Source organism: Halichoeres trimaculatus, unplaced genomic scaffold, assembly GCF_033239565.1.
Source record: "Halichoeres trimaculatus isolate MK-OKI-2021-1 unplaced genomic scaffold, fHalTri1.1 fHalTri1_scaffold_5, whole genome shotgun sequence".
Classification (NCBI taxonomy): Eukaryota; Metazoa; Chordata; class Actinopteri; order Labriformes; family Labridae; genus Halichoeres; species Halichoeres trimaculatus.
Genome location: NW_027437183.1, coordinates 3,682,816 through 3,709,650, shown reverse-complemented (window position 1 = coordinate 3,709,650; position 26,835 = coordinate 3,682,816). Strand labels below are relative to the sequence as shown.

General features: G+C 41.0%; 1 protein-coding gene across 2 annotated transcripts in view; it reads left to right on the top strand.

Annotated features, from left to right (window-relative positions):
* Positions 1-22,048, top strand: part of LOC141790089 (2-oxoglutarate dehydrogenase complex component E1) — a 38,684-nt gene extending 16,636 nt beyond the window's left edge. For both annotated transcript variants that reach the window (XM_074669724.1, XM_074669726.1), the window contains exons 5-23: positions 12,042-12,157; positions 12,242-12,396; positions 12,487-12,633; positions 14,429-14,519; positions 14,640-14,819; positions 14,926-15,054; positions 15,170-15,349; positions 15,462-15,614; positions 17,074-17,176; positions 17,414-17,542; positions 17,649-17,799; positions 19,017-19,144; positions 19,305-19,483; positions 19,589-19,660; positions 19,770-19,895; positions 20,066-20,138; positions 20,228-20,391; positions 20,553-20,707; positions 20,806-22,048. In XM_074669724.1, coding sequence (XP_074525825.1) covers positions 12,042-12,157; positions 12,242-12,396; positions 12,487-12,633; positions 14,429-14,519; positions 14,640-14,819; positions 14,926-15,054; positions 15,170-15,349; positions 15,462-15,614; positions 17,074-17,176; positions 17,414-17,542; positions 17,649-17,799; positions 19,017-19,144; positions 19,305-19,483; positions 19,589-19,660; positions 19,770-19,895; positions 20,066-20,138; positions 20,228-20,391; positions 20,553-20,707; positions 20,806-20,926 — 2,552 coding nt within the window. In that variant the 3' untranslated portion in view covers positions 20,927-22,048. The remainder of the gene's footprint in view (positions 1-12,041; positions 12,158-12,241; positions 12,397-12,486; positions 12,634-14,428; positions 14,520-14,639; positions 14,820-14,925; positions 15,055-15,169; positions 15,350-15,461; positions 15,615-17,073; positions 17,177-17,413; positions 17,543-17,648; positions 17,800-19,016; positions 19,145-19,304; positions 19,484-19,588; positions 19,661-19,769; positions 19,896-20,065; positions 20,139-20,227; positions 20,392-20,552; positions 20,708-20,805) is intronic.
* The last annotated feature ends 4,787 nt before the right edge of the window (positions 22,049-26,835 follow it).

Below are 26,835 nucleotides of genomic sequence, written 5' to 3'. Positions count from 1 at the left end.
CTGTTTAGGGAAATTATTACTTTAGTGTCTAACTCTCTTCTTCTGTAGCCAGAGGAAATCAACAATTTATAAGATCAAAGGTTTTCACCTCAATGTTTTACCTGATTTATAGCTTTTTAAATTGTGTTCTTTTAATCCATAAAATGCAAAAAACGCATTACAATTTTTCCTCTATCATTGTACAGGCCCCCCCCCCCCAAAAAAAAAAAAAAAAAAAAAAAGAGAGAGAAAGAAATCAAGTTGGTTTTAGTTTCTATATATGGTGATAAATCAAGGCCAAAAGTTCTGGACATTAAAAAATATATATATTTGAAAAAAAAAATTGAACAAAAAAAATTGATCTGAAAGTGAAAACAAAAAAGAAGATTTGAATGACAAAAAAAATTGAATCTTAGAAAAAAGGAAAAATTTAACGCTTAAATTTTAAAATATTTTTTTTAATGAATTTTATTTATTTTTTTTTGTTAAGTTTTGAAAAAAAAAATGCATGATGAAGCTTTAAATTTTCAGTTTTAATTTTTTTTTAAATGATTTTTTTGTTTGTTTCAAATTTACAACCCCCCCCCCCCCCCAAGAAATCAAGTTGATTTTAATTTCTGTATAATATGGAGCTGAATCACGGCCAAAAGTTTTGTAAATTTGAAAAAAAATATTTTTGGAAAAAAAAAGAGAAAAAAATTGATCTGAAAGTGAAAAAAACTGAAACCAATAAAGAAGATGCGAATGAGAAAAAAATGGAATCTAAAATAAAAAGGAAAAAATTAATGCCTTAACTCTTAAAATATATTTTATATTTAAAGCTAAAAATAAATGATTTGTTAAAAAAAATGAAAAGCTGATAAAAAAAAATATTTTGGGATTGAAAAATAATTGCCTATTTTTAATTTTTTTGGGTTACTTTTTTATTTTTTTATTTTTTTTTATTCAGGATGAAGCTTTAAATTTTTAGTTTTCATTTGTTTTTTCCAGTTTTTAATTTTTATTTATTTATTTATTTATTAATTTATTTATTTATTTATTTTCAAATTTACAAAACTTTTTGGACTTGATTTAGCTCCATGAAACATCACCAGATCACAGAAAAAGTCATTTAAGTTCACTTCTCTTAATGATCTTTCACTGAACAAATTAAACAGCCTGATGTTATCTATCTTATTTACATGACAGGAGGTCATTTCTGTCTCTACATCGTGCGTTCACAATTCTCCTGAGTTTCACTCAGACGCACAGACGAACCATAACATGAACACACAGATAAGCACTCTCAGTATAGCGGACAGAGAGCCCGGAAAACATCACAAGACACAGAAAAAACCTCCCAGCCCCCCTCCACAGGCAAACTGAGGGGAAACCTGCAGCAAGATCCTGCAGTAACAGACACAGACTGATGCCTGAACTACTTGTGAAGAGTAAAAAAAAATCCTACTAGTTTAGTTTCTCATATTAGGTCATTTTTTTATTTAAAAAAACTTTAAACTTAACTTTTTTTTTAACCCAGCTGGCAGATGTTCTTATTCTTCAAAGGCAATTCAGGCATCATTTTTGTCTGTTAATATCTTAAAGTAAAGCTTCTTTCTTGACTTATCATGAATGTGGCTCATATCAAGTCTAATAATGCCATTTCGAATCATCTGGGCATCGCATCACTCAGCTCCTTTACGGTCAGTCAGGAGCCTTGACTGAATCCCAGTGAGTTTAAATCTGGATGTGTTTGAACAACTGGGCCTTAAAACCACCTCCTATCAAACTAACGTCTTGGTGTTAAAATTTTAAATGAGTTACCTTGCTTTAACATTTGAGTTTGAGACCCAAAACCAGGATCTGAACTTGATTCCTTTTATGAATTCTGAGAGAAACAACTCTTTATCTTAAAATTAAAAACATTTTTGTCTTTTGGAGATCTGTTAACAACTTTTTGAGCTTCATTAGCCGATGTTCATTTCTTTAGTCTCTCTGAGCCCTTTATCCTTTCTTAACTAAGTTTGACAAATTCACCAAATCTTCTCCAGAACAGACTTCATGCATTTCGATTTGAGGCTCGTTCACTGATGTGAATGTCTTTTAAATATGGTTTTAAGGTCACTGAAAACCAACGTTAGAAACTGAAATTGTTTTAAAACTCAGATGTGTTTGTGTTTGAAAAATATCTGTACACATCTCTTAGCAGAAAACTAAATCTAAGACCGATAATACCGACTGATGATCAAGATCAGTCGGTGTTTAGACGTACAGTTATATTCAAAGATGGACGGCATGTCTTCACTTCCTCCTGTTGTTTAAAAGTGAAACCAAACCTTTGAACAGACGCTGTTATCTTCTTCTGGAGTCTTTGCTGTAGGAATCAGCTCGGAGAGTAACCTGCTGACATACATACACACCCAGCCTGGTTTAAAGACTTAAAAGTTTTGGCCTCACTTTTAATGGAGCTGCCATGCCGTCCATCTTTCCATGTTGTTGATTGCATCGTTTTGGTTTTGGGCCGAGACGAACGGCTGCTTTGAGACGTTTTGGTGCTCTGTGATGTTTGGCTTCTGCTCTGACATGTCAGCTCTCAGCTGTGGCCTTGTGGGCTTTGGTTTGTAGCTTTGGCTGATTAAAGTTTAAAGAGGGGGTATCGTGCCTTTTTTGAAGTCTTTAAAAGTCCCTCAGGTGCCCCCGTTACATGATTTACAGCTCAAAATAAACCAAGTTTCTCTCTTACTGGTGTTTTAGAAAAAAAAATATTTCAACTTTTAATGTCAATTTTAGCTGCTGTCTCTTTAAGGATCCCCATTCCACAAACCCCCTTCCATCTGATTGGCCAGCTCTCTGTAGGCCTCATGTGGGCGGAGCTTTTGGCAGACCTCTGTGTTTTTCAGCCCGTCTTGTGAAGATCTGGTGCTAGTTTTTTGGAAAGTTTAACCAGTTAACAAACAGATTCAGGGATTCCTTTAGGTTAGTTGAACATCCTGATGATTTTTTGGAAATCTTAACGGGAACGATGAGGTAAAGTTTTGATTTGTTTTTTTGTCTTAAGTTGCAGATTTTTTGACAGCAGGATGTCAAAGGAAGTCTTAATTTATAGAGGTGTTTGTGTTGTAGTGGATAACTGATATCAAACATGTTAACTAGCTGTATCTTTAGTTATTTCATAAATCAGGACCTCACCTGTCTCCACTGTCTCTTGGCTTTCTTGCCACTAACAGCTTTTGGCTTTAGCACCGCCTTACCGTCTGCTCTCCCTGCAGTAAGAGTCTGGATCAGGTCCCAGAGCGTGTCCGGGTCAGATCCGGATCATAAAGTCTGGAGTTTGTTGTCCAAACAGAGGAGTGATCAGTGTTGAGTTCAGTGTCCGTGCAGCTCGGGGATTAGTAGCTTCCTGCTTTTGAAGGTGACCTGTGCCGAATGGCTTCTGTTTGGTGGGTTGGATGATGTGTGGCTTCAGGACTGTTGATCCTCGGCATGGTGTTCACTGCATCCGCCTTTCTCCACCACCTCCCTCCAGACCTCCTGTGGAGTTTTCACCCAAATCAAAGGTGGTGGAGAGGCTGAGATGCAGGGCCTGGTGTTGTGCTGTGTTAGGTGTAGAAGGTTATGACGTCGGGTTGCAGCGGGTCGTAGGTCACTAACGGTCTCTGGGTGTCTCTTCCTCTGCTGCCCCCTGCTGACGACCCTCCAGACGTGGCTGTGTTCAAGGAGAGGCTGAAAGTCCTAACGGTAGGAGGTATGAGAAACAAAAACCTTGGTGTGTCCCCACGGAGTGCTGTAAGCTAGTTTAGTCACCTCAGTTTCCTGTTGGAGGACGTCAGAAAGAGATCCTGCTGTCTGCCGGCCGCTGACACGGTTCAGCAGACAGATTTATTTTTATCTGACGTCCTCAGCTGCTGCAGAGTTTCTGCAGTCGTGGACAGGGTAGAGTTAAAGAGGTTTTTCACTCTGGTTCACTGTCTTAAAGTTTTGTCTCCAATAATCGCAACTTCAGGGTCCCAAAAACAACAGGAAGAGTATTTTCTTCACTGAACAAAGTTGTTGCTTAAAACTAGTTCAGGGCTAGTTAATCTGTATCTTAAAAAAATCAGTGCTTTCTATGGCGCCACCTTTGCTCAATGACCTTCATCCCTGTCTCAGGGCCCCCTACTGGTCGATTGATGTAGTGCATTTACTCACATTGCTCCTCTTTATGTCACTGGCCTAATTCACATGTGGCAAAGTCAGCAAAAACGTACACAAGACATGCTTTTTGGTGACATACCAGGATCTTCTCGTAAAAAAAAAAAGTAATTGCACTACGCTGTTCGACCAGTAGAGGGCAGTAAAACACCAAAGAAGGTCATTCAGCAAAGATGGCACTTACACTACGGATGCATCCTTCTTAAACAGCCTTAGCTCGTCAGTAAATACGTATCTGATGAAGATATTTTGACATGTATTCAGAGAACTAAACTTTATACTTTATACTTTCCCGCTCTCAACCACACGTCTGTAGAAGTTTTGTGTATTTCCTAATTTCAAACATTGAACCAGAGTGAATTTCCCTTGATTCCAGTAAAAACATCCTGAACAAAGCTTTCAATGCAAGGAAATGTTCAAACAGTGCTGCCTCAGCGCCCCCTGTCTGTTGTAGTTAGCTTTTTTAGCTGTGATAGCTTGTAGCTGCTGCTAGCGCCCTGCTCTGTCTAGTTAACAATGGAGCAGTTTGTAAAAACCTCAGAGGTCAAGTTAACAGAATTAACTCTGCAACGTGACAACAGGAGATTATTATTAAACTGTGGCCACAAATTATACCACACAAGGAGTTCATACATTTCTTTACAAGATTTAACGTCATAAAAAACAGTTTTTTAATCTCTTCATGCAAGAATGATTCAGCTTGTGCAAAGAAACATAACAACTCAGATGTGTTAACTGAAGCAATATTTTGGTATTTATTAGCATCCTGCCTCGATAGTCGTGTGAAGTTAAAACAGAGCGGTAACGTGTGACTGAGAGAAGATCAAGAAGAATGTTTTTTAAAAGAAGAAATGGAGATTTCATTACAAGAATACACAAACAGCTGAGTCAATCAGGTAAACAAAGAGAAAGAGAAAATTTGGCTAAAGATCTTGAACAAAGTAGATGTGTGGTGTTTCTGAGCTCACAGTAGAAAACCTCATGAATAAAATCAGTGATATGAAACCTGCTTTGCAATGCCCCTGTACCTTGATGAATAACTTTTAAAGCAGTTTATGAACGCCAACATTTCACCACACACATCTTGGAAGGAACCAGACGTATAAAAGCAAAGAGCGAATCAAACTTGTAAAACTGACAGCAGTGAGTTTCGCAGGTTTGAGACTTTGATTGTCTCCCTTATCTCATCTCTTCACTGAAATATATGTCTCCTAAATCTAAAGTTGCTGTATGGCTACACATCGCCACCTTTCCAAAGGATTGTCCACTGTCTTTGCGTATTTTGTCTAAAACGATAAACAGCCAAACAGGCGCTGTAATTCTGCCTTTGGCGCCTGTAATGGTGGGGTCCACCGCCATTAAACTAAATGCCTAATTTGGGCTGTTAACAAACGGTCTGTTTTCCTCCACTAATGGCTGGTTATGCATTAGGCCTTGATCAGGCAAAACCAAAAATACTGTCGGCTAGCATGGCTTTAGCTTTGCATTACTCATTTTTTTTGCAGAATAAAGGTAACAAAACAACCACCAACTAAAGTGCAAAATAATATCAACAAAAGAAAATCAGAACGAACTAAAACCCTTTCTTGAGAAAAGAGTAAATATTATTATTCTTCCTTTTTATTTCATTTTATTTTATTTTTAATTTTATTCATAGTTTTAATTAAATTTAATTATTTTTTTTAATTAATTATTTTTTATATATTTAATTTCATTTATTTATTTATTTTAAAATTATTATTTTTTAAATTCAATTTTATTTATTTATTTATTTAATTTTATATATATTTTTAATTTTATTTGTTTTATTCAATTTTATGTTTTTATTTTTATTTTTTATGTTTTTAATTTTTAGTTTTTAGTTTTTCCATTTCCAATGCAAAGTTAAGAATATATTTTATCCCTGTATCTATATATTGACTTCACTTATGTAGCTTAAATTTGAATAGAATGAGTGCTTTGACGGAAAAGAAGATGACAGAATAGACGACCATCAATCAGGCCAGAGAGAGAAAGCTCAAATGTTTAAGATAATATTCACAGTGATCAAAATAAAGAGGATGATAGTGATGGAAATGAAATAAAGAGACCCTCTTTGTGCATCTTCCCTGAATTTTAAAGAAAAGTCACTCACTCTGGGGCCAGGTGTTGAAAATAATCTCCTCATGTCATGTTGTAACTTTACAGTTTTTCTGTCTGTGGTGATTTCAGATTATTTTCTTGAAATCAATGATTTTTTTTTCACCAGATTTGGAATTTGACCCAGATATTTGGGGTCTAAATTTTTTATTTTTTGGGTTAAGAAACCAGGAATAAGATTCATCACAGATAGAAACTGTTTTAGCTAGCAGTGTTAGCTTCTGCAGCAGCTGAGTTACAGTACGTTCATTCTTGTCCCTCTTTAACCTTCTTTCAGCTCCTCTCTGTTTGCTGCTTTGCTCCGATGTTTTGGGGCTTCTCTGCGGTTTTAGTGTCCTCTTCTACAGCAGCAAGTTTCTAAAAACTGAAGAACAAGAAGATATCAGGAGCGCTAGCTGATCCTAAAATGGATGTTACAAAGTGTTCAGACCAGAAGAGGATTATGAAAATTCTTGAAAGCTAATCAATCAACCTTTATTGAAACTCGGAAGAATAATTTCACCCCTACTAATAACGACGTTATGGGTTTTAAGAGGGGGTGGTGTATTTTTTTCAGTAGTAGCGTCACATGATTTACAGCCCACGAAAAAAATATTTTCCCTCTCTGGTGTTTTAGAAAACCCTTATTCCAGCCTCTGTCTGTGATACTTTGTTTTTGCTAATGTCTCTGATGTCACAAACCCCCTTCACTCTGATTGGCCAGCCTTCTTGAGGTCTGTTGGGGGCGGAGCTATAGGCAGATCTTGGTGTTTGAGGCCCAGTAAGGAGATCCTTGAATGATATCCCCTTATTTCAGCAAGTCTCGCGATGATTTAAAGCACTTTAAAACCTCACCCACCTTTAGTGTGAAAATCCAGCATTGTCGCTTTAAATCTCTTTTTAAATTACAGGAAATTCTCTTCACTCCTGGTCTGAACACTTGATAAACTCTCAAACACTTTTCAAACCCTCGTAAAGCAGCTGTCAAATGTCTCCACAAAGCTAATAAACAGTTTCCTCTCTTTGTCGTTGAAACACGCCTGTGTTTTCTCCTTTCTCCATCTGAACTCTCAGGTTTTGTGTTTCAGAGTCAGACGTCCACTCACAGTTTAGTGTGGACACCCCACAGACCGGTAAAGATCTGAAACTTGTCCGTTTTGTCTCTGTGGATCTTTTTTAAAAACGTCCTGGCTGCCGTCTGTGGGCCGAGGAGAGGAGTGTCGTCTCGTTTTGTGTTTCCTCTCCTTCCTCTCCCTGCTCTGAGGAGGGGGAGGAGGAGGGTGATGAAGATGCTGAGCAGTCATTTGTCCGCCTGCTGTCTTTAGAGAGGCTCTGTGTCCTGATTGGTCGGCTTGGCTGTCAGAGGTTGTTTGGTTTGTGGCTGTTTGGTCTCCTACTTGCTCAGATCATCAGAGATTTATAACCTACGTTAGTGCTCTGATTGGCTGATGCTGGTGCCTGTGAAGCCCTCTGATTGGCTGATTAAAGTGAGGGACTATTTTCTTCACACACGCACACACACTTCTGTCTTCTTCTCTCTCTGTTTCATAACACACGTTCCCCTTACCGTGCCATAATCGGTTTGAATTCGCAGAATAATCGATTAATCCTCATAATCCTCCCCCGACATGTCACTTTTCATGCTCTCATCACGGCTCTCATTAACACATTGCTGCTCACATCGCAGTGAACCCCCGGCTTTGATTGTCAATAACCAACCTGGAGACCTGATGTCACTTCTCCCCTCAGGTTTTGGACATTTTACCCTCTGTGTTGTCTTCCAGGAGACGCCTGCTGATGCTCAGGTGTCAGCAGAGGTCGGGGGACATATTTGTAGACTGCGGATGATGTCGGATAAAGAATCAGTGCATGAAAGAAGCTTTGACTGAGAAATGTTACACAGGAGGTCTTAAATCTCAGTGATGTTAGTTGGTATTCACCTTGTTGCGAGGAATAGAGAACGTTAAATTAACACTGGTATCAGATCAGTAACAACAAAGCCCACTACCTGGATGTAAACAAGCACAGACAGATAACGTCTTATTAAGCAGCACGGTTCTTGTATCGCACGGTAACAAACCCAAGGTATCAGTGTTGGTATCAGGTCATAAAAAGATGGATTAGTGCATCCAGGGCTGGGCAGTTAATTGAAAAATAATCAAAACTGTCATTTTGAGCTTCTAACTGACTTAAACTGCCATGTTAGTTATTTTGGTCGTACCCCCTCGTTAACCTGTCTCTACTAACACGCCATCCCCTTAAAATACACTACTGGTTACTGTCTCAAAGTGTGAAGGCTGCCAGAAAACAAGCAGAAGAAGAAGAAAAAGTAGCCACATGACACTGGCTGTTTTCCAAACCACATACAACACTAGCAGTGCCTACTATTTTTGCTAAATTTGCAAAACTCGCAAAATCTGCAGTATGCCAAAAATCCCCAGATGTCCTACTGATCCAGGAAAATTTCTCAGTATGCAACGGACCAGTCTACCTGGCATACTGTTTCCCACAATGCACGGCGCTAACGCTGTTTGTCGAAAAAAGGCAACAGATAAAGCAACTTTTCTGAAGTTTGGAGACTCTGATGTGAAAGCACGCATTGATCATACTCTTCTCAGTGAGGCTTGATTGCTGAGCCCCTCTATCCAAAACACTCACAGACGGACAAATCACGAAGCTGCCCCTCCCAGCTGCAGCCAGAACAGGCCACTGCTTGTAAATTAATCACACATATGCTTGTCTCTTTGGGGTCACTTTTGCTCTCCCACGCTCTTTCTATTCCCCCCGGCGCTAGAGTTACACATATACAGGTGGTCCTCGAGAACGAGTTCTGTTTCTACGACGTGTCGTAACCCTAAATACCCCCTAAATCTCCTAATAACTATCCAAATACACGTATTATACTTCATATTCATGGGAAAACAGATCCTTCTCTACTCTTCTCTATTCTAAAATTACGGAGCACAAACACAATCTACACTATGACGCGACTCGAGACAAAGTAGATGATGCTGATGACCGCGTAGCTGTGTATTCGTATGCGTCAAAAACTAGTATGCGTTGTAGAAGCTTGCGAACAGAGCAGCACAACTTCGAAACCTTCTCTATTTTCTTACATACATATATTTATTGGCACCGTAAAGTTGCAATGACGTAAGTCGAGAACCTTGTGAGTCGAGGACCTCGTGTACATACATGGATGAAATAAAATTGCACTCATAAACAAACAAATTCAATATAAATCAATATAAAAATTTGTGATAAGTTAACAAAATAAAATGAAAAATTATATCAGTAATATTAATGATAAAAATAAAATGGATATATAGAAAGTAAAATATATTATATTTGAATTCAATATTTTAATTGATTTAAACTAGGGCTGTCATTTTAACGCGTTAATTAGATTAATTAATTACAACGCAAATTAACCCGTCATAAAAATTAACGCAGATTAATCTGGATCCCAAACCCGCGAGGCGTTCCAAGACGTACTTATTTCCAAATGTCTAGCATTTACAAACCGTTTGTCCTACATGGAAAAAGTGGTGTTCTCGTCAGATTTTCAAATTTCCGATGGTCCCTGAATGTATCACACCGAGCAACATGCTTTGAACCCGGGGGAAGAGAGAGCGCTGTTAAGGGGACTGCCGTCCACATCGCGTTTATTCACACGTCCTTTTTGAAAATGTACAGAAAATCAACCGTTTGCTCAATTCTGTAAAAAACAGGTAATTTTAAACTCTTTACTGCATTAAACAAGCCCTGAATGATCAAAAAATGTCTTGTATTTAAATTCAAAGAATTCTTAGAAAATTTCCTTCCATCTTCCTGGTGTCATGTTTCAGCTTGGGGCTGCTCTGCACCAATGAGCAACAGTTTGTGTGTTCAGAGCATGTTAAACTGAGAATACTTCACTTTTCTTTGATCCAAGACTTGAATTAAGTGTTTTGTACATAGTTCCTCACAGTTTTTAGCCTTTAGCCCTGGTTCTCCTGACCTCATAGAAGTATAGAAGTTCATATTGCAGTGAAAATCGAGTCAACATCGAGTAAAAATGTGACAGAAGCAAAAAAACGTCCTAAAAATCAAATCAGCTTATCTTAGGTGCAGGACTGTGTAGATTTTGTAAAGATAGAACCATAGAACTTTTTTCATGTGTTCCTTATGCCTCAGGGTACCTAAAAATGTGTTGTATATATTCCCACCTTATTTTCAAATGTTTTTTAATGTCTTTTAATGTAATTTTATTGTCCTGGAATTCAAATTCTTTATTTTGGGACCTTAAGCAGATATGAGATTAAAATGTGATTAATTAGATTAATTAATTACAAATCCTGTAATTAATTAGATTATTTTTTTTAACCGCCTGACAGCACTAATTTAAACATATTATATTTAGTGTAAGATTAAAAAATACAAAATTTAACAGAACAAAGTTCATTTGTAGCACACTTTCTGTCTCTCCTACAATGTTATTCCTCTCTTCTACAACATCTATGACAGTTACATGCAAATGGCTTATTATGCAAATAAGGCAATGGCGTCATTTAGTGATTTACAGCCAATAGTGACTGTCTTTACTGAGGAGTCAGAAATTTGATTGGACATGCTTTGGCTACAATCAGGATGGCTTTGACCAAAAAGTGGAGCCTGAAAACAGAGTGCCAGCATAAAGCAGATATTTACAATAAATAAACTGAGCTGAGAGCGGGATAATCATGAATTATCTGAAATCAAGGTAGAAGGTTCAGTCAGTCTGGATTTTGTATTTTTGCCCAGCCCTAGGTGCATCCCTATGTTATAAATAGGCTTTGGTTTGGGGAACAGTTTTTATTTTGAAACCAGACTTTCTTGGATCTGATACCAACATTGACACAAGTGTCTAAATGAGGACTCTTCAGTCCACGTAAAGATTTTCTTAATTTGGTAAACACAGCTGAGCTCACGTTCACATATGTTGAGGTAAACCAGTCATTTCTACAGATATGTTTCTAGAGAGGTCCTCTGACCCCGTCCCTTTGAGAAACTCTTATCGTAATGACGACGTAACAAGCGGCACAAACTGCTTCCTGTTTTCCATCTTGGGTGGAAACTCAAACTTTGACATTGAGAGTAATGTCATCTGTAAAAGGCTCAGTCTGCTGTTATTCTGTCTGTTTCTGATCATCTTCAACATTTTCCAGCTCCACTCCTCATCGAAGAGAGTTTTTGATTTAATAAACCACCTGTTGAGGGACTATTTTCTGCAGCGGAGGAACATCTACATGTGCTGCTGTGTGTTAGTGAGAGATATCAGCAGACTGAGCTTTGTTGTTTCTGTGTTTTGATGTGTGAAGCTGCTGATGGGCTCATGCTGATGAAACTAACGATGTCTCTTTGTACTTTTATTTTCTTTCACTCGACTGAACCCCGATCTCTTCCTCACTCCGTCCTGCCGCTGCTCACTCTTCTTCCTCGATGAACTAAATCTCTGCTTCTCGCTGCTGTCTCTCCTCTCTTTCCTCATCTGTCTGCATGTTTCTGTCACCCGTCTGTGACCTGTCTGTGGTTAAATGTCCGTCATGCTGTGTTAATGTTATTCATGTGTTCATGCATCCATCACTAACCTGTGTATGCATGTTTTCATTTGTCCTCCGCCTGTTTGTGTCCGTCTCTCTGTCGCCAACTCTCTCTGTCCTGCAACCTTTTCTCACCTCCTTCCCTCTTTTCCTCCTCTCCCCCTTCCTCCCTCCTCTGCTCTCCTGCGCTGTGGTGCATCATGGGACATGTAGGCTTCTACGGTCTGGATGAGTCCGACCTGGACAAGGTGTTCCGGCTGCCCACCACCACCTTCATCGGTGGCTCGGAGAGCGCCCTGCCGCTGAAAGAGATCATACGCCGGTTGGAGGTAAACACACACACAGACATGCAGCTTACACAACTTCCTGTTCTGCTTCCTGCTTTACCTGACCTCACCTGTGTCCTCCGTCAGATGGCGTACTGCCAGCACATCGGTGTGGAGTTCATGTTCATCAACGACCTGGAGCAGTGTCAGTGGATCAGGCAGAAGTTTGAGACTCCAGGAGTGATGCAGTTCACCCTGGAGGAGAAGAGGACCCTGCTGGCCCGCATGGTCCGCTCCACCAGGTGACGGCACTCCTCCACCCACCTGTTCACCTGTTCCCAAAGCGTGATGAGTCTCTGGTTGTTCTGACACGGTTTATCGTGTGTGTGAAGGTTTGAGGAGTTTCTGCAGAAGAAGTGGTCTGCTGAGAAGCGTTTTGGTCTGGAGGGCTGCGAGTCTCTGATCCCGGCTTTGAAAACTGTCATTGATGTTTCGTCTGCGAACGGCGTGGAGAACGTCATCATGGGCATGCCTCACAGGTAACAGAGAGACAGACGGAAACTTCTGGTTCAAGAGCGTTTAGCGTTAATCTGACATAACAAAGAAAAGTCATTTAATTAATAGATTTGTAAAGAAAAATAAGATACCTATTTAGTTCGAGAGAAATATAGGGGAAAATAAATATAAGAACAGATGAAGTTTGATTAAAAGTTGTTTTTTAAATGGAGGTAAAATCAGAACTGTTGCAGCCTTAGTTTCTAAAAACATGCTTATTTTCTTACAGTGTACACAGCAGGGTTGGAAAGTCTGGACAAGGATACAATGCAAAATGAAACAACCCCATAAAATACAACACAACACTATACGATTTGATACAATATGACATGAAACAATACAATACATTACTACAAAATACTATATGATATGTCACAACTAGGGATGGGTAGGTACCGGTATCAGGTATCGGGCCAATACCAGCCTTTTTTCAAGGTATCGGTACTCCTGAAGACTGCCAATACCAGCGGCAGATACTCAAGACAAAAAAAAATCCTGAATCTGAGTCATGTCAAAACGTTGAGTATGTCCTCCTTGCCAGTAGTTGGCGCTACATTGCCCAATTGACACCACGGAGAATGTTCGTCAGGTCCATAGACTGTTTAAAACATGGACGTAGTCTCCCCGCCTTCACCTGTCTGCTCCTGAAATGGAAAGTGAAGCAGATTGGCTATAGCAGCCATTCTGGAAGTGGCAAGGGCTTCGCGTACAGCTATAGGGCGCCACTCGGTCATGTGACCTGAGCTTGTGTCTTTTTTTGGGGCGAGCTTGGGATCTTAATATCCTCTGAACGGCCAAGTTAGAAAAAAAATTGCCCCCATACAGTGGGTGCCGCTAGTAAAATTAGCGACTCAGACAGGAGACATTTTTTGAACCAGGCTGTAAATAGGTTAATTTCTGCTTTAAGTACAGCTTTTTTTGGCTTGGTGTGTTGGTGACTTCCTGTTCTTCCAGAGCCAGCCTCAAGGAGACACTTCAGAAACAGCAGATTTTAGCACTTCAGCATTGTCTCATGGTCTTAGACCAGAGGTTGCCGCTTAGTCAGGTCCTGTTCAGACCACATGAATGAACCAAGGACCACTTCAGTTTATTTTTAAAAAGTACTTAAACCCTGACAGTTGTTTGTTTTATTTTTCAAATTTATTTATTTATTTATTTAATCATAAACTGAGAGAGTTGTTTGTGTTTTAGTCTGGACTTAACATCAGAGTGACTTTGATCATAATGATCTGTTACTGTTTATTGAAATTTTATGAATAGGGATGCACCGATATGAAAATTTTGGCCAATTCCGATATGAAAATTAATTTTGCTGTTATAGCCGATAACCAATATTTACCAAAATTGATCTGGGTAAAAAAAATATATATATAAAAAAATAATCTCGACACAGATGATGTGTCGCGGTAGTTCAGAGAAAAAAAAGTGGCGGAATTGTAAGAAAAGATGATGGAGATCATGGAGAGGATCAAAGGATGGAGCGCCCGGGATGAACGTGATGAAATATGCAGTGCACTTTGTCGTTTTTTTTGGATCAAAAACAGGAAAAGAGACATAAAAGAAGAGAGTCCACTCTTCTTAGGTAGTTTTGATGTTTACATAGTCAGAGAAAACATTATTTGGGTCTTGAAAGATCGTTTAAGATGCGCTGAAAATGGCCGGCAGCTAATGAGTAAATATCGGCGGATACCGATATGTCAAAAAAATGACCAACATCAGCCGATACCAATATCATGACTCATGTGTTCATCTTGATGTTAACCTCCGTCTCTGTTTCAGGGGTCGTCTGAATGTTTTGGCCAACGTGATCCGTAAAGAGCTGGAGCAGATCTTCTGTCAGTTTGACTCCAAGCTGGAAGCTGCTGACGAGGTATCCAATCAGCTGACTGACGTCGTTAGATCTGTCCGGACAGGAGAGGGTTAACGAGATGAAATCATGATGCATGTCCCCCAAGCTCTGACCTCTGCGTGTCCTCCTCTTCCTCTTCAGGGCTCCGGGGATGTGAAGTACCATCTGGGGATGTACCATCGTCGCATCAACCGTGTGACTGACAGGAACATCACTCTGTCTTTGGTGGCCAACCCATCTCACCTGGAGGCCGTGGACCCCGTGGTGCAGGGGAAGACCAAGGCCGAGCAGTTCTACTGCGGGGACAACGACGGAAACCGGGTGAGACGTAGAGACAGGATCTGTTGTTCTTTTAACGTGGAGGAATACTTCTGTCTTCTCCCCGTCTTGATTGTTTTTACCGAACGTGGCGTGTTTCTGCGTTCAGGTGATGTCCATCCTGCTCCACGGAGACGCAGCGTTTGCAGGACAGGGCGTCGTCTACGAGACCTTCCATCTCGCTGACTTGCCGTCTTACACCACACACGGCACCGTGCACGTCGTGGTCAACAACCAGGTAACGCACACCAACATGCGTGGTTTGGTTTTTCTAGTGGACGTGGAAACCCGGAGGTCTGGGAAGTGGACAGTCACATGTTTCCTCTAACCCAGAACTTCTGTTGTACCCCCAGATCGGATTCACCACAGACCCCCGTATGGCTCGCTCATCTCCGTACCCGACTGACGTGGCTCGAGTCGTCAACGCTCCCATTTTCCACGTCAATGCTGATGACCCTGAAGCCGTCATTTATGTGTGCAAGGTGGCCGCCGAGTGGAGAGCCACGTTCCACAAAGACGTGGTGGTCGACCTGGTCAGTCTGCCTCACCTCTGACATCTCTTTAAAAACTCTCGACTGTAACTGCTCCTGTTGGAGAACTGCTGGATGTGTTTTGACCATAAGGTGTGTGTTTGTGTGTGTGTAGGTGTGTTACCGTCGTATGGGACACAACGAGATGGACGAGCCGATGTTCACGCAGCCGCTGATGTACAAACAGATCAAGAAGCAGAAGCCGGTTCTGCTGAAATACGCAGAGAAGCTGATCGCAGAGGGAGCCGTGAGCAGGCAGGAGTACGAGGTAAAAACATGAAGACATGACCTCAGTGCTGTGACAGGCTTGTCCTCTAGAGGGCGACATGTCCCGCTCCGTGATGTTAAAGAGATCACTCGTAACAGGAAACTGCTTCACATGCATTTAACTCCTTACATGTGTTCAACACCTCACATTTATTTTCAACCATCGTATTCACAAGTTTCCTCTAGTTTAGAAATGTTGTTTTTGTGCCTTTTTGTTTTTTGTTTTTGTTTTTTGTTCCGTGTCAGACAGGACTTTTTCAACGTAAGGAAAGAGATAAGGGTCACTGAAAAAAAAGTTGAAGGGGTTATGGGCAGTAAAAAAACAGACTTTTTTAAATTTTGATGTTAAGTCAGAAAAGAAGAATTTTGTTTTGTTTACTTTTTTCTTTTACAGAATTATAGAATTATGTCCTTTTTCCCCTAAAATTCTCGGATTTAACCCACCCACACAGACACATATTCTCAAATACACCCACAAAAAGTTCAAGAAGTTCCAGATTTCTGGCTTTCTTTTTCTTTCCCTTGGCACTCTCAAATGCATTTTTTGTTCCAGATATAGCATTTTGACTACCCTCACTTTAACAATTCTAGAACTCTGATCCTTTATTCCAGAATTCTAGAATTCTTATATTTTATTCTAGAATTCTCTCTCTTTGTGTCTGTCCATCTGTCTTTTTTATTTGTTTTTGTTTTTTGTTTTTCAAGACTACGAGAATTAGCTGTTCCCCCTCCCAATTCCAGAGTTCTGACTTACTTTTCCTGAAATTCTAGAGTCGGTTGTGTTTTTGTTTTCCCGTTTTTGTTGATGTTAGTTTTCAGAATTTCAGAATTCTGTCCTTTATCTGCTTTTACCCAACTCCCAAATTAAATTTTCCTCCTCTAAAACTCTTACTGTCCTTTAAAAGAATTCGAGAAACCAGTTGTGTTTTGGGAGAATTCTAGAGTCATGACACTTACACACGCACCCCACCCACCCCTAGGATTCTAGAGAGAAGTTTGTATAGTTTGTATTTGTACACAATTCTAGAATTCTGCACTTTTCCCCCCTCAGAATTTTTTTTTAAATTGGCCCCATTTTTTTTCTAGAACACCTAATTCAGTCTATTCCCTTCTAGAATTCCGACTCTCCCTGTCCCACACACAGAATTCTAGAATTCTGAGTTTCTTTTTAAAATTCCTAACCCCCCCCCCCCCCCCCTTAGAACTTTGTTAACTTTGAATTTTGCCCTTTTATTCCAGAATCACAGAACTTAAACTTATTTTTCCTCAGAATTCTGACTGTGATGTTAATGTTTTACAACTCAGATTAAAAAAAAATCAAAACTCTGGCTCACAGTAAACAAAGCGAGAAACCAAAAAGTATTTTGGTGGCCCTCATCCTCTGCCATACGACATGAGAAATGATGAGAAATGAGTTCCTGTTGTGGAGTCTGAATCTCTCGTCTGGTTTCTATCTGTAGGAGGAAATCGCCAAGTACGATAAGATCTGTGAGGAGGCGTACGCTCGCTCCAAAGACGAGAAGATCCTGCACATCAAGCACTGGCTGGACTCCCCATGGCCCGGTGAGTGAGTGAGTGAGCAGAGAGTGATGAGAATCAGACAGTGTTGATATTTACAGACCTTATCAGAATCTGTCTGAGCAAATATGATCTGAGTTGTTTCCTCTCTCAGAGCTCACATGTGAAGATGCTTCAGTCAGTCGCCCTCTGAACAAACAGCCCAGAGAATGAAGGCAAACTTCCACTGCATCTTGGTCATTTTTTGTGGCTGACAAGTTTGTGTTGTTGTTGTATCTTCAGGTTTTTTCACCCTGGACGGTCAGCCAAAGTCCATGAGCTGCCCCTCCACTGGTCTGACTGAGGAGAACCTGGGCGAGATCGGACAGGTGGCCTCCTCCGTACCTGTGGAGGACTTCACCATCCACGGAGGTCTGACACTTACCCACTGATGCTCTTTATTCAGCACAGAGCTGCTCACACACACCAATCCAGCTGTCAGGAGACTCCGTGTGATGATTGTGGTTTTTGATTTCAGGTCTGAGTCGTATCCTGAAGGGCCGCGCTGAGATGGTCCGTAACCGCACCGTGGACTGGGCTCTGGGAGAGTACATGGCCTTTGGATCTCTGCTGAAAGAAGGAATCCACATCAGGCTGTCAGGACAGGATGTGGAGAGAGGAACGTTCAGGTAAATCACTCTCACACACACCTGTGTGTTTGCTTTGGTGTCCTCTGTTTTTGGCTGCAGACACAGAGGACGTCTGTGAGCGTGTTTGTAGACAGGAAGTGTATTTATCCAGAAATCAGCGCTCTCAGTGTTTCTTTTGGTCCATTTGGTATTTTTGTAAAGTGTTTGTCATGATGTTCAGTGTGTGTTTGCTGCTGGCTGTAAACAAAATTACCCCTCAGGGATGATAGAGATTACCTCTAACCTTTCACCTTTAACCTCTAACCTTTACCAACTTTTCAAGAACTCTAGAGCTCTGACTGTTTTCTCCCAGAATTCTAGATTTCTTTTTTTTGGGTGGGGGGGTAACTCTATTCTTATTCTAATGTTTTTTTATTTTTCTTTCTTTCTTTTTTTCTTTCTTTTCTTTCTTTCTAATTTTTCTTTTCTTTCTTTTCTTTCTTTTCTCTCTTTCTTTCTTTCTTTTCTTTCTTTCTAATTTTTCTTTTCTTTCTTTTCTCTCTTTCTTTCTTATTTCTTTTTTCTTTCTTTTCTTGTTTTTTCTTTCTTTCTTTCTTATTTTTTTTTTCTTTCTTTTCTTTTTTCTTTTTTTCTTTCTTTCACAATTTTAGAATTTGTCTTTCTCCCCTCATAAATCCAGAAGTCTGAATTTTTTTTATTTTCCTTTTTTTACATTCTTTAAAATTTGGTGATTATGATTTTTATAAAGGAATTTTAAAATTCAGACTTGTTTTTACCTCAGAATTCTAATATTTTTTTGGTAGTTTATGTTAAAAAAAACTTTCATTTTTGTTAAATTCTAGAAGTCTGACTTTTTAATTTAAAAATTTTTGACTTTTTAATCAAGAACTCTGACTTATACTCCATGACTTTTGATCCCCCTGGATTCTGATTTCTGATTGTTGTTGCTGAATTCTAGAATTCATTTTTTTTCTTTTTCTTCTTTCATTCTAGAATTTTGACTCAGCATCAGAATTCTTGAATTCATACTCCTTTTTTTTTATTTAGTAATTCTAGAATTTTTTTCAAAAATGAACTCTCCTTTTCCCCTGCAATTCTAGAACCCCCCCCCCCCCCCCCCCCCCCCCCCAGTATTCCAGGAGTCTGATATTTGTCAGAGTTTGTTGAGTTATTCTCACAAGTTACAGAGTACGGTAGACTCCTTAGGTTATAGAATGTGGTGTTCTGTGGTACTGACTCTGTTTGTCCTCTTTCAGCCACCGTCATCATGTCCTCCACGACCAGAACGTGGACAAGCGGATCTGTATCCCCATGAACCACATCTCTCCAGACCAGGCGCCGTACACCGTCTGCAACAGCTCCCTGTCCGAGTACGGAGTCCTGGGTCAGTCCAAAAACCCTGCTGCTCATTTTTAGCTTCAGCTTTGAAAACATCTCTGATGGTAAACTAAAAGTCAAACTTTGATCTGTGTGTGTGTGTGTGTGTGTGTGTGTGTGTGTGTGTGTGTGTGTGTGTGTGTGTGTGTGTGTGTGTGTGTGTTCAGGATTCGAGCTGGGTTTTGCCATGGCGAGTCCCAACGCTCTGATCCTGTGGGAGGCTCAGTTCGGAGACTTCCACAACACGGCTCAGTGCATCATCGACCAGTTCATCTGCCCTGGTCAGGCCAAGTGGGTCCGACAGAACGGCATCGTGCTGCTGCTGCCGCACGGCATGGAGGGCATGGTGAGGAGTACACACACACACACACACACACACACACACACACACACACCTCACAGTATACCTGTGAATGAATGAGGCTTTAACCGGCTGTTTTAACGTCTGCAGGGTCCAGAACATTCTTCAGCTCGTCCAGAGAGATTCCTCCAGATGTGCAACGATGACCCTGACGTGATGCCGGTAACACACATTCTCAAAGATACACACACACACACACACTCCAAACCTGTCTCCTGTTTAAACATGAAGCAGACACTGTGACCTGATCCACTCTCCCTCTCTGTCTCAGACCATCACCGAGGACTTTGACGTGCGTCAGCTCTACGACTGTAACTGGATCGTGGTGAACTGTTCTTCACCTGCAAACTACTTCCACGTCCTCAGACGACAGATCCTCCTGCCGTTCAGGAAGCCTGTGAGACACACACACACACACACACTGAGATACACTGTTGTAGGTTTTCTGTTTGACGCTGTCTGTCCGGGATCTTTGGGAACATAAAGCAGCTGAAGTGTTGATGTGTCGTCTGTTTTGTGAGTTTTAACCATCTTACCTTCACTTCCTCACTACCTTCACGCCTCTAGCTGATCGTCTTCACTCCCAAATCTCTGCTGCGTCACCCTGAGGCCAGAGACAGCTTCGACGATATGCTCCCAGGTACGACCTCTGGTTGACCTCTTCCTGTTAGCAGAAGAGCTAATGTAGGAGAAGCTCTTCTTCATCCTCCTCTTCCTCGTCCTCTGCAGGAACTCACTTCCAGAGGCTGATCCCAGACAGAGGCGCTGCCGGGGCGAATCCTGAAGGAGTGAAGAGACTCGTGTTCTGCACGGGGAAGGTTTACTACGAGCTGACCAAAGAGAGGAAGAACAGAGGGATGGAGGACACTGTGGCCATCGCACGCATGGAGCAGGTAAACACACACACACACACACACACACACAAATGCAGACAGCTGTGAAGACTGACCCATGTTCAGCTGACGAGTCCAGAAAAAATGTCTCATTTCAAGATATGAGGAGAGAAAAATGACGCCTGATTTGCCTCTGCTCTCCTCTCTCTCCTCGTCCCCAGCTCTCTCCGTTCCCGTTCGACCAGGTCAAAGCAGAGTCCGACCGTTTCCCCAACGCCGACCTGGTCTGGTGTCAGGAGGAGCACAAGAACCAGGGTTACTATGACTACGTGAAGCCCCGCATCAGGACCACCATCCAGAGAGCCAAACCTGTGTGGTAAGAGCTGAGTCACATGACTGTACGGCCCAATCAGGGAGTTCATGAGGAGAGTGTGACCTTTGACCTCTGTGTGTGTGTGTGTGTGTGTGTGTCAGGTACGCTGGGAGGGAGCCGGCGGCCGCTCCAGCCACAGGAAACAAAAAAGCACACCTGATGGAGCTGCGGCGCTTCCTGGACACCGCTTTCGACCTGGACGCGTTCAAGGATCAGCAGTAGAGCCATCAGCTGACCTCTGACCCCCTCTGACCTGCAACATCTGGATCAAACCCTCACCTATCTGACCTTTGAACCCCCTTCAACCCTTCTGGATTCACACACACACACACTCACACAAACACACACTTTAACACTCGTTCTGGAGTTTGAAGCACGCTGCTGTGCTGCAGACAAACAGCGCAGGTTTCTGACACTGCAGCGTGGTCTCTGAGTTCTTCAGCAGGTTTTAGACGTTAAAGCAACAGAAGAATAAACGTGTTCATGTTTTAAGCTCTGTCATCTTTTATTCCTGACAAAGATAAGTCCTGAAACAAACCGTTTAGGTCAGTTATTCTTTTTACTGATGATTGAAGCTCATTCATGATGCAGCATGAGCAAATACGAGGCTACTCACAAATTTCAACCAACCCTACACAAGTCTAAGGGTAAGAAACACTCCATGAAGAGGCAAAACTGAGCACAGGATCACAGTCTGCAAGTAAACAAGGTGGAGGAGTTAAAACAGCAGCTGCTAACGGCTCCATCTGGTGGTAGGTGGCTGCACTACAGCTTAGACAACATAAGCAGGATTTCCTTTTTTTAACAGAATGGAAGAAAGTGGCGATGTTAAGTGTGAAAAATGTTGCTCAGATGTTGTTTTGTTCGAATTTAAAAGAAAATGTTCATATTTTTCTGCAGGAACAAATCCCAACTTCTTTATTTCCGTTACTCGACACGTTTACGACGAACAAAATAGTGCAAAGAACACTTCAACTAGCATGCATGCTAATTTGTTTGCACTAACTAGCATCAGAATCACTCTGCAGTGAATCAGAAATCTGTTTTTTGTTGTAGCGCAGCAACAGCATCGGGCTCCACTTCATCACAGCAACTTTCTGAGCAACAAGTTGCCTCAACGGGCTTCTGTTCTGCAATTTAGAGCAAGTATGTGGACGAAATAAAGGAAGGTTACGTAGAAAAACATCGAATCTAACATGCAAGGTGTTGCAATCCTGCAGGTTTCAGTGTCCGAACTTGCAGCAGAGATTTGTGCGTTGTTCGTGTCGGAACATAAAATGCATCGGATTGCTGAGGTGTGAAATGATCAGAAAGGTTGGAAAACATCTAAAGCAGAACAAGAACTCTTGTTGTGCTGCAGCTGTAACGTTAAGAGTTGCTCCAGCATAGTTTGGATCCTGTGCTGGTGTGGAGCCTGAAACTAGAAGCTGAAAACACACACATTCCTCCGTCCTCACACACACACACACAGACACTGTAAACTGTAAACTGTAACGGCAGTCAGCATCCATCACACACACACACACACACACACACAGGATCATTTCTCAGTAATCGTCACCTGAAATGTTGCAGGACACTTTTAGTTTTTATGAAACGGCTCGTTAGCATCGTTAGCGCTCCCTGTTGAAAGCAGATGGGAGGCGAGCTAGCTGAGGAAGCGTGATACTTTTCAGATTCAGTGCAGCAGGTGGAGGGTTCGTGTGTGAGTTTTTCATGAGGTAAATAAAGTCTGTAATTAGTCATCACAGCATCGCTTAACTAGCACTCTGAGATTTCTTTTTTTTCTGTAATCTGAAGGGATTTTTTGGGAGTAAAACATCAACATCAGGCGTCCCTACATGAACCAAATGCACTGCTGATTCTAATTTAACCCCTCGGCTTCTGTCTCTCTTCTTCTTCTTCTCTCTGGAGCATTTATTCCCGTGCCAAAATGGATCGGAGCGTCTCATGTTTTTATTCTTTCACTCGCAGCTGAATGAACTCTGTCGGCAGGAAACTAAAATCTCCTGGTTTGGAAAACAGAAATCGTAAACGACAACAGAAGATGAAATCAGCTGCAGGTGGTGTTCTGGGCTTCTGTGAGACAAAGAAAATGATTTATTTATTTTCATAAAAGGGGATTGAAATTCTCTTCATTATTTTGCTTCATTCAATAAAGAATCCTGTATGTACTGAAGAGACTCTGCGTCTGTGTTTTTCATTTTGTAAACTCCTCTCTCCATCTGTTCCCAAATGTTCTCAATGAGATTTAGATCAGGAGGAACACGCAGGATGGAGGTTCTGGGAGAATTGCTTTGTCAGGCGTGTGTTGTCCTGTTGAAAAACCCAGTCATTACCACACTGACCAGGGCCATCAGTCATGGAGGAGGCCCCACATTCACTGTAAGGAAAAAAAAAATGACTGGCAGCTACAACTGCCAAACAAAAACCTTAGAAGTGAAACATCCAATTTCAAATGAAGTGCAAGTGAGTTCTGCTGAAAAATATCCTTATTTAACACATTTTTCCTAAATTATTATAATCAAACACCTTAAATGTAGTGTTCTACAGAAAAATACTGTTATTTTACAGCAAAGTAATTTATGCTGTGACAGTGTTTTGTAACCGTGAGTGAGGAGGGAACACAGTGGATATAAGACCCTGCTGACAGGCTGTCTGTGCAACACTGCGTGGACCTGCTGTATAATCTGTATTATACTACGTTTTATAATTGACCAACGTGACAAAGCCCATCAACACATCTTGTTTATTAAAACCAAACACTCTGTAAAAATCACTGGATGCATGGTCTGTGCTGTGAAGCACAGACAGCCGGTCCATGCCATGGAGCACAGACAGGCTTTGACCACTGCGCACCATTTCAATGCACAGCAGGGTCTCATATCTACAGCATCCCCTCCTCACTCACGGTTACAAGCACTGTCACAACACAAATTACTTTGCTGTGAAATTATTGGAAAACTGATGGCAGACAAAGTGACCAGTGATGCATAAAAGGAAAGTGTTTCCAGGAGAGGAGCAGTTTGTTCTGTTTGGAGGTTATTTGTTTTTAAAAATCTGTCACTAAATAAAGAACAGTTTATTGTTAGAGTGTATCCATTATTGCAACCATGGGTGAGGAGGAAACAGGGTGCAGCTGCATGTAGTTCATAAAACTGATAAGACTTGCATGCAAATTCCAGTTAAAAGCATCAGATTGTTAGTATGGACATAAACCCTTATAAAACAAGCTACAAGTGTGGTGATTATTTTGATAATTATTGACATTTAACATCAATTTGACTGTGATTTAAGAGAGCAGAAAAGAAAAAAACAGAATTTTTCCGTTAAAAACTGAGAAATAAACACAGAATGTCATTATTGGCACAATACTTAAAAAATCATCCAGGGTGTTATTTTACAGATAAATTGAGTTTTGATTACTATTTTGTGAAAAACAGAAGAACTACTTAAGATGTAGAGATATTAACCACAAAAATGAAATTTTTCAGCGTAGCCAGCTGCAGTTTTATGGGAGTGTTGTGAGAGCTGGGGACTCCCAGAGAGATCTATGGTTAATAACTTTAATGAGACATAAGGATACAGCTTGTCCATCATTGTCCAGTCAGCCAGCCTCCACCTCCACAGGGTCCAGGACTGAGCTTCTTCAGCAGTCTGTTCAGTCTCTGTCTCCTGGATCCTGTCTGCTCACAGCAGGTGAAGCTCTTCCAATGTGGCGCTGGTGTCTGGTGTTAGCTCTGTTAGCCATGTCTGTGAATACCATGATGCTACTCTGCCTTCTGGTATTCCCTCTGTTGCTGGGTTAGCACGGCTAGCTCCTCCATCTTATTGGAGATAGATCTTATGTTCCCAATAACGATGGATGGAGGGACAGGTCCATGTCGTCGCTTCTTAGCTCACACCTGAGAACCAGCACGTCGTCCTCACCTCCTTCTCCTCACCTTGTGGGGAAACATCAGGCCTAGCACCAGTTAGCATTGACATGCTACAGGCTACTAACAGCTGATCTTACATGTAAACAATGCAGACATGGTTACATGTAGGATCTCCAGACAAACACAGGAGCAAAAATAGTAAAAATATCACTGAAGACACAAAAAGTTTAGTGTCCATGACCAACAAATGAGCCATACAAAGTAATGATCGACTCCAAATACAAAGATGATGAAAAAAATGACAAGAAACGGACAAAGAAGACAGAGATCTACAAGACTGGATGTTGTGTTATGATAAAGAGCTCTGTGCATCAGATGAAAGATTTTTAGCCTAGATTTTGTGGGCATGCTTGCTCCTCCCAGTCCCAGTCAGGACGTTTTGAACTGGCTGAGGAGTCTTCATGGACTTAATAACATAATCATAAAATGAAAGGGTCGTCATAAATGTTCAGAAATGTCTTCACACGGTTATCTCCTCCATTTCTTCTTTTACAAATCCCTTGGTTTCCTGCTCTTCTCATCTCTCACTCGCTACTGAATTCCTTTGTTCTCACCTTGATGTCTCCTTTCCTCCCTTCTTTCCTTCCTTCCTCCTTCTCTTTGTCTCCTCTCCTCCTCCCTCTCCTCTTTCTGTCATCTTCCCTTTGTCTTTTCTTTGATCTCACACACTCACGAGGTCTGCTAGGCGTCTAATGTAATCACTATCACAGGTGTGTATGAGAGAGACAGAGTGTGTGTGTGTTTATGTGTGTGTGTATGGGATAAAGTGTCAGTTTCCATAGTAACAGAGGCTGCAGATCACAGCAGCATCTCTTCAGGCGAGCAGACCGACTGTCTACGCACTGAAACACGCAGACAGAACAGCGTGTGTGTGCTGCCGTGGGCAAGAATAAAAAGCTGATGATGTCATAGTGATGTCATCAGGCTAAAAATGTCTCACTCTAAGGCGTGAGGTTGTCTGATTGAAAAATGACTCAGTTTTTAGCTTTTGTGCATTGTCTTCATTTCTCACTTTGCTGGTTGGAGAAAATAGAGACTGTTTTAGCTGTAAATAACGTAAAACTGAGAGAGTATAAATTGTAAAAAGCATGTCAATTATTCTTTAAGGTAATGTTTGACTCTTAGGATCCTCTAAGCCAGGGGTGCCAAGGCCCCCAAACATCGTTTGCTTCTGGCAGGGGACCCCCTTTGAAGACCAGCAGACTGCTTCAGAAAATGTGAAGAAATGTCAACTTAAAGAATGTATTTTCTATCTTTTTTCACTTTTTAATAATTATAACAATAACATTTGTTTAGAACATAAAATTATTAACAAACAAAAAACAGACTCACACAGGTAGGTTAAGCCTGGTCCTGTTTGCGTTTCCACAGCAAACCGTGCCCCTAGTGGTGGATTAGGGTTAGTGTAAGCTGGATGCTGAAAGCTGTATCTGTTAAAATAAAAGAGCAACGGTGGAAGACATCCAGCATTTTGTCTTCTTTGTGATTTCCATGTTGCTCTTTGTTACAAAGTGCAATCAAACTTTGTTTCAGAGAAGTCTGTGTGCCGCCAGGAGAAATGCAGCAGCTGTCGCACAGGAAGTGATAATTCTTTCGACCAATCAATGGTCTGCAGTGTTGTAGCTCCACCTTCCAAGATCTGATTGGTTTAGTCAGTGGAAACCATAGACTGTAAAAAAAATGGACGTCATCTTTCTCGGCTCAAAGTGAGGTCTCCACAAAATCTGCTCCCCCTGGTGGCTGGCTGCAGTATAGGTTAAAAAATCCGGCTTTCCAGTCATTCCAGATGGGCTGTGGTCAAATTTTACAAAATTAATACACCTTGCAGAAACGTTTCTCACGTCCAATTGTTGTGGTGATTTGAAGATATCATTTGGCTGCCTTGTATCCAAGTCCTGTTTTTTCTGAAAAGTTTCATTTTCAGTAGTTATACGAGGTTAAAAACGAGGCTTTACATCACGTTTAATGATGATTGACAGCTGCAGTTCTTGTGTATTTTTTTCAGGGATTGTAAAATATGTCGGGAGGTAGAGTCAAGAAGAGATTAGACTCTCAAAAAAAAATAAAATAAAAAAATTAGTATTATTTTTATCACCCAGCTCCACTCAGATTCTCCCAGAATCCCTCATCGTCTCTGCTGCGCAGACTCTGGCTCCAAACTGCTACAATGGTGGAGCCACGCTATCCACTCTA